General features: G+C 36.7%; 1 protein-coding gene across 6 annotated transcripts in view; it reads left to right on the top strand.

The window, feature by feature from the left end:
* The window catches only part of LOC136846660 (uncharacterized), a 62,003-nt gene that overhangs the window by 42,617 nt on the left and 6,886 nt on the right, over positions 1 to 12,500 (top strand). For 5 of the 6 annotated variants that reach the window (XM_067117649.1, XM_067117653.1, XM_067117651.1 and 2 more), the window contains exons 2-3: positions 6,024 to 7,564; positions 7,751 to 7,862. In XM_067117649.1, coding sequence (XP_066973750.1) covers positions 6,356 to 7,564; positions 7,751 to 7,862 — 1,321 coding nt within the window. In that variant the 5' untranslated portion in view covers positions 6,024 to 6,355. Of the gene's footprint in view, positions 1 to 2,308; positions 2,402 to 6,023; positions 7,565 to 7,750; positions 7,863 to 12,500 lie in introns of all 6 variants that reach the window. The other variant, XM_067117650.1, reaches the window with a different exon arrangement.

Consider the following 12,500-nt stretch of genomic DNA (forward strand, 5'->3'; position numbering starts at 1 on the left):
ATGTTTTTCTGGTGAAGTATTTGGTTTACTGATACATATAATAAGACCAGTTATAATTGTGTTCCATTAGTCGATTATATTTTAAAGGTATCGTAAGCTGACCTTGAATCGTTTTTCATCCTGATCTTGGTTCCTGATTTCTTGAGCATTTTTTAATATCTATATATATATATATATATATATATATATATATATATATATATATATATATATATATTATATATATATATATATATATATATATAATTATATATATAATATATTATATATATATATATATATATATATATATATATATATATATATATATATATATATATATATATATATATATATATATATATATTGTGTGTGTGTATCACAACATCCAAATCTGTGCTTAACAGTGCAAAACTTGTTATGGAACACTTGGTGATTTTTTATTTAATTCACCAGGAAAACTTAGTAGTTTACCCTAGTATTGTTACTCCCAGGTTTTTTTAAATATCGGTTTAGGTCTTTGTAATGCGTCTGTTTTAAAATACTTACAGATTACACGTGAACAAGATATCCAAAACTGCAGAAAGAAAAACCCAGATCTTATATTCTGTAACTCCAAACGCCCTTGGGTGTGTGCTGGATTGATTTTTGTTTTTCGTTTGTGTTTAGATACTTGGCAGAAAAAGTTGAAGCACTCTAGTCCCAGGTCTTCGTGCGCTTGCTAAAAGATTATGCTACCACACAGAGAGAGAGAGAGAGAGAGAGAGAGAGAGAGAGAGAGAGAGTAATCCAGCCTGCTTTTTTTTTTTCTTATTTAAAGAGCGTAAGGACCACCTGCGAACTGTGGTGTTAATCCTCCGAGTGTCCCGTCCCCGTTCCCTCCTCCCCTTCGGAGGGGGCATATCCCTCCCACCACCCCTTCCCACCTCCCCACCCCACCCCACCCCACCCCACCCTACCGTGATACTTACACGAGTAAGGTAACCTTCCATCACACCAGGTGCAGTAGGCTATCCTTCTTCTTTCTCTTATTCTTCTGTAGCTGCTTATACTTGTTCCGTGGTGTTCTTTTCACTGTTTATTGTTGTTTATGTTTTTTTTCTTATAATATCGTCGAATGACCACCTACAGATTCTTTTTCGTTATCTTTCGATCATAGTCATTTTTAAATTCAGCGATCTGTAGCATTGGGCATTTTCCTTCATGCTGGTGGTGACATTTTGAATGGTGCATTTGATTGTGACAATCTCTGTTTAAATGTCAGGTCGAGAACGCCGTTGTTGGTAAATCTTTGATACTTACCAACAAGAATTATCTTTAGTTGTCTTCTTTCTTTTATACTGTTTTTTTTTTTACTTTATTTTAATATTCTTATATACATTTTGTTTTATTTCTTTTTATTTGCCTGTATTTGGCAAAATGAGGGTAGATGTTTTACACCTCTTTGTTGTTAGCCTTTTAATTTTGAATTAGACGTTGGTTATGTATTAACATACTGATCTTATAAGTCTGTCGGTATTTCAGCAACTTATTAATTTTTCAGTAGCCCCTTGTTATATTAAACCAATAATCATTTGTTAGGCTCACGATATTTTATCAGCCAGTTGTTGATTTTTACGTGCCCATTTTTTTTAAGGTTTTTGCTATAACGATACAAAACCTTTCAGTTGTTCATGTTGTGTATTGAAATAACAGTGTTTTGTGTGAACATTGTTTTTATATAAACTCCGTATTCGTTTCGTTCCCTGTTTTGACGCGACGGGAATGAACGCATAGAGAACTCATTAGCAGTTGCAGCTGCCAACATATAATGTTGGCTTAACGAGCGTAAGAGGATTCGGTACATTTTGATGACTTTAAACTTGTTTTGGAGCAGAAGCGAGCGTCAGGGTGAGACGAAACCTACCTGTACTCGTAGCCTTGACATCTAGTGACCTTGAGAAGAATATATTAGCTTCTTGTTCTAAGCGAAAAAAATTTTTTTATTTATCTAATTTTTTCAAGTTTGTTTTTTTTTACATTCGTCTTTGTCGCAGTTTACCTATTTTGCTTCTGCTGTTTCCCCTTTTTTTCGTCTAATTCATGCAAATATTCCATCATTAACCCTGTTTTGATTTTTGAGTTTTCTGTTTTTTTTTTTTTCATCTGTAAGGCAGAGAAAACATATACAGATTCTCCTTTTTTAAAAATAGTTTTTCATAATATCTGCAATTAACTATATACGTCTGTCTTTTAATCAGCTGATAGCATAAAGCATTGGTAATAAAAGCTATATCAAAATAAATAAGTTTTTTTGTGCATATTCTGACGACTTTGTCCCTTTTAAAAGAACAAGGATTTATGCGCGAGCGTGCGCGCCCGAGCTTGTGCGTGACAGGACGCGCTCATGATGAGAGACGAAGAGAGCGGTCAAAATTTAATGGTAAGCATGTTTGTCATTCTTGAACTATTTCCTTTCTGTTGTTGCTTTCGTTTATCACTCCTCTGAAGGCACGTTTCCCTAAATCTCTCTCTCTCTCTCTCTCTCTCTCTCTCTCTCTCTCTCTCTCTCTCTCTCTCTCAGATGTAATCCCCCATATCTGGAAGGGTGTAACCAGTCATCAGGTAATTTTCTCTCTCTCTCTCTCTCTCTCTCTCTCTCTCTCTCTCTCTCTCTCTCTCATACACATCATGGAACTGTCATTTTTCCCTAATTGAGGTCCCCATCCTAACAGGATTCCTGAATAGATTAGAGTCATGTTATATTACAGTCTCGTGATTCCTATCTGTGTGTTCAAGTGTATCAAGAGTTCGCCTTAATTTTTTTGTGGTCGGTTTGGTTTCTTCTGGTTATTTGTCTTGTCTTGTGTGAAGGCCGTCGGGACTGGCTTTCAGTGGCTTTATCAGATCCGCGCCTGAATGAAAAGATTGAAACGAAACTAAAGGTAATAGATGGGAAAGGGGGTAGATATAAAGGTGTCAGATATAATGTGTTTCTACCAGGATTAACAAAAACTACCATCTTTATGTAATGCTAAGAGAGAGAGAGAGAGAGAGAGAGAGAGAGAGAGAGAGAGAGAGAGAGAGAGAGAGAGAGAGTGTTTTATGTGTGAACTTTTTTTTTAGGTTTTTTAAAAGTGCGTGTATGGATTTTGAGATGGTTTATAGCAGGTTGTAGAAGAAATGTATGATCATTGATTTTGTGATATGTTCAAGAAACAATACGTAGCAGCGTGAGGTTTTAGTTTTCTGTGAAAGAAAACTATTATGCCGGCTTTGTCTGTCCGTTCGCACTTTTTTCTGTCCGCACTTTTTTCCGTCCGCACTTTTTTCCGTCCGCACTTTTTCTGTCCGCGCTTTTTTCTGTCCGCACTTTTTTCTGTCCGCACTTTTTTCTGTCTGCACTTTTTCTGTCCATACTTTTTTCTGTCCGCACTTTTTTCTGTCCGCACTTTTTTCCGTCCGCACTTTTTTTGTCCGCACTTTTTTCTGTCCGCACTTTTTCTGTCCGCCCTCAGATCTTGAAACCTACCGAGGCTAGAGGGCTGCAAATTGGCATGTTGATCATCCACCGCCCAATCATCAAACATACTAAATTGCAGCCCGCTAGCCTCAGTAGTTTTTATTTCATTTAAGGTTAAAGTTAGCCATAATCGTGCGTCTGGCACCGATATCAGATAGGCCACCACCGGGCCGTGGCAGAAAGTTTCGTTGGGCGCGGCTCATGCAGCATTGTAAGCCGTACAGAAAGCTCGATTGCGCCGAGGAAACTTCGGCGAATATTTCACTTGTTTATTTCGTAGTTGAAGCGTTCGTGAAGGAATGTAGAAGAAGAAGAATGACGAATGTAAAAAGGCGATTTGACGTGTGCTTTGGCCCATGGCTGTAACTCACTGATGCACTGATGGAGGAAGGTAGAAAAAGATACATACATTTTTAGAATAGGTTTGAGGAATAAAAGAATGCCTGTAATAAACTAAAAAATAAAGGAAGGCGACGAGGGTGGATTCTAATGGCCGACGTCATGTAGACTGTGAAGTATTATTATTATTATTATTATTATTATTATTATTATTATTATTATTATTATTATTATTATTATTATTATACGTCATGTAGAGTGCGAAGTAGAGTTCATTATTATTATTATTATTATTATTATTATTATTATTATTATTATTATTATTATTATTATTATTATTATTCAGAAGATGAACCCTATTCAGATGGAACAAGCCCACAGGTGCCATTGACTTGAAATTCAAGCTTCCAAAGTGCATGAAGGAGAATTGTCCGGTGGCGAAGGTTTTAGGGAACTTTCTGAAACTGAGTAGTCGTGAGCTCTCTCTCTCTCTCTCTCTCTCTCCTCTCTCTCTCTCTCTCTCTCTCTCTCTCTCTCGTTTTACTTCATTGGCAATAGTGCTGAATTGTGTGACGAAAGAATGGCGTGTGATGGCGTATCGGCATTCGTGTGTATTTCGACAGAGTAAATGAAAAGTTCAAACCGAGTAAAAAAATGTTCAAGAAGATAATGCGTAGGAATCTAAGGAAGAAGAAAGTTGTGTAGGCTTACAAAGAGGGAACATAGAGCCGGGACGCAAATTCCAGAGATGTATAGTAATATTGCACCAGCCCCGGTTTTTTTTTGCTATACCCCTAGGTTAGGTTAGGCTAAGACCCCGATAGGAATTTTGGTATGGAAAACATAATGAGACTATGTTCAAGAAAATTCTATGGTTAGTTTTTAAGATATGGCGTCCCGCTTTTTTCATTGAAAGGTCCCGGTACTCGGTTACACCTCGGGAACATATATACTACATAGAGTAAGAGGAACATCGAAGGTGAGATATTTGGAAGAAAAAGTCCATGATGTGGAGAAAAAACGCGCCGGATTTCGTGCGAGTCACAAGAAAACGTAGTTGGCAGGTTTTGCGCCTTGGTACCGTGACTTGCACCGTTGCATGAGACTACTGTACACCGAGTGCTTCGGAAATTTTTTTTGTCGCTCGAGTTGCATCCTTGATCTAACCTGCAACGGGATCATCGAGGCAATGACATCAGGCATTTGTTTAACGTCAATTATTAAACGAAGTGTTATGTATGATTTATCTTTGGATAAACAAAGATTTTCATTTGGGTAAATGCTTCTGTAAGTGCTGAAGCCTGAAGGTTCTTGCTAAGTTGCCGTCTGCTTATTCAAGATTGTTGGGGTCAAGTTAGGTTGCGATTCTGCTCCGTCATGAGAGTCTCAAGTGCTCGTCATCAATTGCAACAAGGTCGTAGTTGCTGCAACTGCAGTAACCTTATGCGTTAAGTGGGTCAGGGTGTGATTTATATAAATTGAAGAAGCAGTTGATAACAGTTATTATCTGTAAACACATTCATATAAAACATTCCATAAAGGCGTTAGACTTTTAAACGCAAGCATTCAGTTAATATTATGCCCCTATGTAAGTATGATGAAAAAACAGGAACGTACCAAAAGAAAAGTAGAGTAATATTGAAATAAAAAAATAAATTTAAAAGATGAAAAATTGCACTTGCAAACTGTCGGGAGAAAAGTCAATAAAGTGTCGAGGGATTGGGACAAGGCACGGTATGAATAGCATTGCTGACCTCTTGAACTCACGAGCCTCACTATCCATAACAATGCAATGAGGATTTTATATATATATATATATATATATATATATATATATATATATATATATATATATATATATATATATATATATATATATATATATATATATATGTATATATGTATATATATATGTATATATATATATATATATATATATATATATATATATATATTTATATATATATACTGCTTATATTATATTTTAATTTCAGTTGTTTCATATTCACAAACTTAACCATGGTTTACTAATTGACCTGCTAGCTAAAAGTATCGAATGCATATTATGTCTACATTTATTTATTATCCATATTGGCCAGCCCTATGAGAGTTTATAGTCAGCTCAGTGGTCTGGTTAAACTGTTTTAATAGTAATAATAATATTATCTATATCCATATCTAATTCTGCTTACTTTTCTTTCAGGTCAGTGAAATGAGTGAGTGGCACCCACACGCATCATTTCCCCTCAGGAATGACCGGTGTTAGAGTGAGGAAAGCGGTGGCTGTGGGAGACACAGGGAGGACTAGAGTGAACGTTAACGTCTTAAAATGAGGGAACACGTAGTTGAGACGAACCATATAAAATGAGGGGCTGCCTAATCGAGAAAAAATCATCTCAAGACTGGAGAAATGAAAGAATTCCATTGCTTGAATAAAAAGTGCAGCAGTATGTAGCGACAGGTACACCCTTCAGTGGGGTTTACGCAACTCGTAGGTATGACATTTTGTAGTGCAGCTCTGTTCATTTTTCAAACATGAAGGTTTCCGCGAAGTTCTTGAGGGCCTGGCTGTGGCTAGTGATGGCCTGCCAGGCCTGCGTTGTAGAAGTGGAAGGTCTGTCGTCTCCAGCAACAACGGTCATTCCTGAAACGCTGCCCACTACTCCCGCCATTCCTGATGCTGTCCACGAAGATGCTGGTTCTGTTTCACTGCCACATGCGGGTCACGCGAAGCCCCTGACCGGGACACTGAAGCAAGAAATCACAAACGTCGGGAACATCACGAAAATTGACGTCATTTGTCCACACTCGTCGCCTTCGTTGGATGGGGTTTCCACTTTGAACGTTTCGGATGAGTCGAGTTCCAACGACACGGATTCTAGTTTAAAAGACGACAGTGATATTTTTGGTGACATTTCTAGTCCGACAAAGTATTCCAATACATTTGTTAAGGTAGATTTAGGAGCCTTGGAATTTGACCGAAATACTGAAGTATCTGTGAATTCCGACAACTGTGAGAGGGTCATCGTTGACGGCGGCGTACCAGAGTGGGTAGAACGACTGACTCTAACCAATAGTGAGGGGAGCATTGCCCTCCAAAAGGGGTGGGCCACGGGTGCAAACAATCTGAAAAAACTGTGGCTTCGTGTCTCCAAAGGGTTAATCATTGACGCGGATAGTGTCGATGGAGAAGCCCACCAAGATGGCGGAGGAGACTTTGGCGGAGATGGTGAAAGTACGTACGGCATTCAGAATCTGTGTGGCGTTTTGCCTCCCACCCTCGAAGTACTAGACGTATTCCAGACGCCCCTGGAAGTGCTGAAATTGGATGCTATGTGTTCTAACAGGTTAACCCGTCTAGAAGCATCCCACTCCCATCTCAATACAGTAGCCCTGTGTACTCCCTACCTGGTTAGCCTTCACCTGTCAAGAAACTTCCTGGAGGGGGATCTCAACTGGATGACCTGCAAAGGAGGACTTGCTGCTGTGGAATACCTGCAGGTGAATCAAAATCTCCTGACGGAGGCATCGACCTGCAACTGGTTTTCGCTACAGAGGCTGGATTTGCGACACAACTCTCTGACCTCTCTGGACCTCTCAGAGTGCTCTTCCTCTAATTTAACCTATGTGATAGCCTCGCACAACCGGCTGGTAACTCCTCCCATTCTACCAGATGCTCTTCTGCACCTCGACCTCAGCCACAACCAGCTGGAAACCCTGCCCATGATCACGCCAATGCTCAATGTAAGTCAAAATGCCTCAGGTTTAAGATCGTTATTTGTAAGCCAATGAAGGTTTGATGTAAAAGACTGAAGGGCTTAAAAACGCCCTGTGAGAGTTTAACGGAGGAACATTGTACTAATATTTGTCCAATAATCTTCTCTTCTTGAATCGTGCGCCTGGCTTCAACCACGGGAAATCCTTGTGCAGTTCGCAGATTTCTCACGCAACAACATCATCACCATTGGGAAAGGGCGGTTCAAGAGAGCCCGGAAGCTTGTTCATCTCAGCTTAGCTTACAACCACATCACACATCTTAAAGGTATGATCAGAGTAGTTAACGCACGCTCTAGATAGGGGTTTAGCTACTCTCTCTCTCTCTCTCTCTCTCTCTCTCTCTCTCTCTCTCTCTCTCTAAGAAAGAGGATAGGAGTATTACTACCATCGTTATCACTTGCTAAGTATACGTAGTTTAATTTTAAGATCTTTCTGGAAGCCGCTATTTTTCCTTTATATTCTTCCTTATTGGTGAGAATATTAGTCGACATCTGCCTTAGGGGTTTACAGAGTCTTAAGAAAATATGTTTAATGTTAATCACTGCTTTCATGGCCGTGTCCCGTATTGGAGGATACCCAGAAATGAGGTTTTCGTTCTACCTTAGAACTGTTTCGCAGGATTCCTCACCAAATGCTACACAGAGATGCCATCGTATTTAACTCGTCCCTTTTTTGTCAAATTTTGCTTGAGTGAGTTTCATTAGTATATTTACTTTCCCAAGAATTGTATATTTAGCTTTGTGCTTCAAGTGCGAGGGAGATACATAATGTTGACGCACATAAATACCCGTAGGGGGGTAGTGCCGTCAATGTACCTCACGAGGTGCACTGTAGGCATTACTTAGGGGCTTTGTGGCGTCCCTTCGGCCCCTTGCTGCAACCTCTCTCATTTCTCACACTGTATCTCTATTCATATTCTCTCATTTCCATCTGACTTTCCAACCTCTCTAAAACCTGTTTCCTATGCAACTGCGAGATTTTCCTCTTGTTACAACTTTCAAACCTTTAACTGTCAATTTCCCTCGAAGCTGAATGACCTCATAGGTCCCAGCGCTTGGCCTGTGGCCTAACTTCTATATTCTATTCAAAGTAATAAATGCAGTCAACTGATTTTTTATGGTAGTGACTTTGATGCCTCCAGCAATGAAATTGGAAGGTCATGTATTCACCGATGTCTGTAGAGATGGGCTGTGTGACGAGGAAGACTTAGATTTTTTAGCTGGATTACACTGGCCTTGTTTGTGCCGACACGGGCCCTTGTGCTAACAGCCAATGACTTCGTCAGGCTGTGGATCCAGAAATTATATTTTTTCGGCGTGCAGTGAGCCATGCTTGCTGGTCGCGCTCTAAATTCACTGCGATGTTGTTCACTTCAGTGGGTGTTTTTATGACGCTTAACCAGGTTGGATGTTGCTTTTTTCCCCCCTTTGTGGACCTACGTAACTATATATATGATAATTCCTCGTAAAAGTAGGAATATTTTTATTTTAATTACTATTTCAGCACATTCCATTTAATGTAGGAAGATTTAATTATTATTTCAACACCGAAAGATATCACGTTGATAAACAGAAGGTTACGTTAGTCGTAAAGTGCATTTCGGAGTAAATGCAAAGGTGTAATCATGATCAAAGTAAAAATTGTTATGTATAACACCAGGGGGGGGGCGGGGGCGTATAATTTTTTCGCTTGCCTTGGTGCTTATTGATCAGTCTCGTGGCGTGCATTGCTAGGTAAGCACCGTGCACTGAATTGAAATGCTGTATTGTTGTTCCAGTAACGAATATACTTTCTTATCTATTATTTGAATTAGTAGTATAGATAGTAATGATAAAAATGATGTATAGAAATTTGAATTAAGTTTAAATGGCCACTGTCGTAATCATAAACTTCTTAGTAGTTACGCAGTTACGATTCAGTTATTTAAAGAGTATATCAACATTTGGTGTTAATATATGCAACACCCTTTATATATATATATATATATATATATATATATATATATATATATATATATATATATATATACGTATAATTATATATATATATATATATATATATATATATATATATATATATATATATATATATATATAATTGTATATATATATTTTATATATACAGTATACATTTACATATATATATATATATATATATATATATATATATATATATATATATATATATATATATATATATAGATAGATAGATATATATATATATATATATATATATATATATATATATATATATATATATATATATATATATATATATATATGTCATTGTACTCTTCCATCCACTTAGTTGGATAGCCATAAAAACAGGCACCTTGATGGAAGGGCAAATGTAGGCACCTTTTCGACCAACCTGTTCGCGTGTCAATCATTGTCCCTTTTTACTCTTTCCTTTACCTTTGCCGCCTCTGAATGCAAGACTAACGACACACAGGCAGTGTGGGTGTATGGGGGGGCGGGGGGTTGGGGGTTAAAGATGAACTCTGGGGAGACATTACTCCTATCAGCCCCTGTAAAGTCCATGTTCTCGTGCGTTCGTAACGTTTGCGCTCCTTTCGACTTGTGTTTTTAATCTTCTTATGTAAGTTTTGTCGAGGCTGAGAATAAGTCGTCATGTTATATCTTACTTTCCTGCTTAACTAGTTTTTTTTTCTGTCCTAAGCCTCTACTTTTGTTTTGCTTTCTTAATAGTAAGCATGTATGTATATACAGTATATATATATATATATATATATATATATATATATATATATATATATATATATATATATATATATATATATATTTATATATGTATATATATTATATATATCGTATATGTAATATGTGTATATATTATATATAGAATTACTATAAAGAAAGCACACACACACATACATACATACATACATACATACATACATACATACATACATACATACATACATACATAAAGACACATTTATAGTGTTTTTGTTAGGTAGTTATTAATATAAATTATATATATATATATATGTATATATGTATATATATACAGTATATATATATATGTATATATGTATATATATACAGTATATATATATATATATATATATATATATATATATATATATATATATATATATATATATATATATATATATATATATATATATGCATCAGATATTGTAGATATATGTATATATACTGTATATATAGTCCTATACATATAATATATATTAATTATTTACGTATTTATTTAATCCTTTTAGTTATTTATTGGCATATGTATTTACTTAATTTAGTGAAGTTAAGCTTATAACACGGGGGAACAGCACGAAAGAGGGACAAGCCATACTTCCAGCACAATTTGAAAGGACCACCGCGTAAATATACCTGCAGTTTTGTGCAATTTCGCCAGATCTGCGCCGACCAGTAATTACTTGCCACCGGCAGATCGATTGACAGATAGATGAAGATTATGCTTCAAGTGTACACTTTTTTGTTTTTTTACTTGGCATGCGGAAATGGTCGTGTCGAAATACGAGGGCGTAGTGCATGAATGTTTAATCATATGTATGTTGTGCGTTCTTTGAAAGTTCTTTCTGTGGAAGTTCTTTTTTTGAAAGTTCTTCCTCTAAAACTTTTCTTTGAAAGTTCTTTCTTGGAAAGTTTTCTTTGAAAGTACTTTATTCAAAATTTCTTTCTTTAAATGTTCTTTCTTGAAAAGTTCTTTCTTTGAAAGTTCTTTCTGTAAAAGTTCTTTCTTTGAAAGTTTTTTTTGAAAGTTCTTTCTTTGAACTTTCTTTTTTTTTAAAGTTCTTTCTTTGAACGTTCTTTCTTTAAACGTTCGTTCTTGAAAAGTTCCTTCTTGAAAAGTTCCTTCTTGAAAAGTTTTTTCTTGAAAAGTTCTTTCTTTGAAAGTTCTTTCTTGGAAAGTTCTTTAAAAGAGGACGTGGTGCATGAAAATTAGAGTCTCTATTTAGTTATACTTTTAATTGTACGTTCTTTAACAGCCAGATACATTTCACTGCCTAAACCTACCCAGGCTACGACGCAGTTCGTGAAAATTATCATATGTAGTTATACATTTTACGTTTAATTGTGCGTTATTTAAACGTCCTATGCATTTCAGCGCCTACACCTACCCAGGCTACGTAAGAGGTATGCGTTATTGAAAAGTCCTACACATTTCAGTGCCTAGACCTAACCAGGCTACTACGTAAGAAGACATAGTGCATGAAAATTGCAGTCATATGTAGTCATACGTTATGATTTTAATTATACATTATACGTTCTTTAAAACTCCTACACAAATCGGTGCCTAAAGCTACCCAGACTACGTAACTTTGATTTCCCTCCACAGAGAACAAAGGCTGTGGGAGGCGGGGAAGTAAGTAGCGAACGTGCGTGACCTCAGCGCAGTAACCCTGACTCTGGGGGGAAAAGAAATGGTGTAATTCGCGCCCTGTGCATGCAAAGGCTATCGATTGTGTATCGTCTGGGCTTGCATTTTTTTTTCTTGTAAAAAAATAGGAAGCCGTCTCGTATTTTGCTTGTGAAGAAGGAAACATGCTGTGTATTTTTTTGTTTCTTCAGAAAACAGGTGGTGTATTTTTTACCTGTAAAGGGAAAGTGGTTTATTTCTCTCGGAGAGAGGAAAGAAATTGCTGTGTATTTTTCTCGTTAAGAAAACATACGTATTCGGTGTATTCTACTTGTAAGGAAAATATGTTTCACTGTATTTCATGTTAAGGAAGAATGCGCCAGATTTTTCTTTACAAGCATATGCTGCTTGTAAAGAAAAAAATATGTATATCTTGTAAATGAAATGTGCGGCGTATTTTCACTTGTAAAGAAAACCTACGGACTCCTTTATCATGAAAAGGTAACCATATTATTTTGCTTGTAAAGAAACCTTGGCAATC

The sequence above is a fragment of the Macrobrachium rosenbergii genome, chromosome 15 (assembly GCF_040412425.1).
Source record: "Macrobrachium rosenbergii isolate ZJJX-2024 chromosome 15, ASM4041242v1, whole genome shotgun sequence".
Classification (NCBI taxonomy): Eukaryota; Metazoa; Arthropoda; class Malacostraca; order Decapoda; family Palaemonidae; genus Macrobrachium; species Macrobrachium rosenbergii.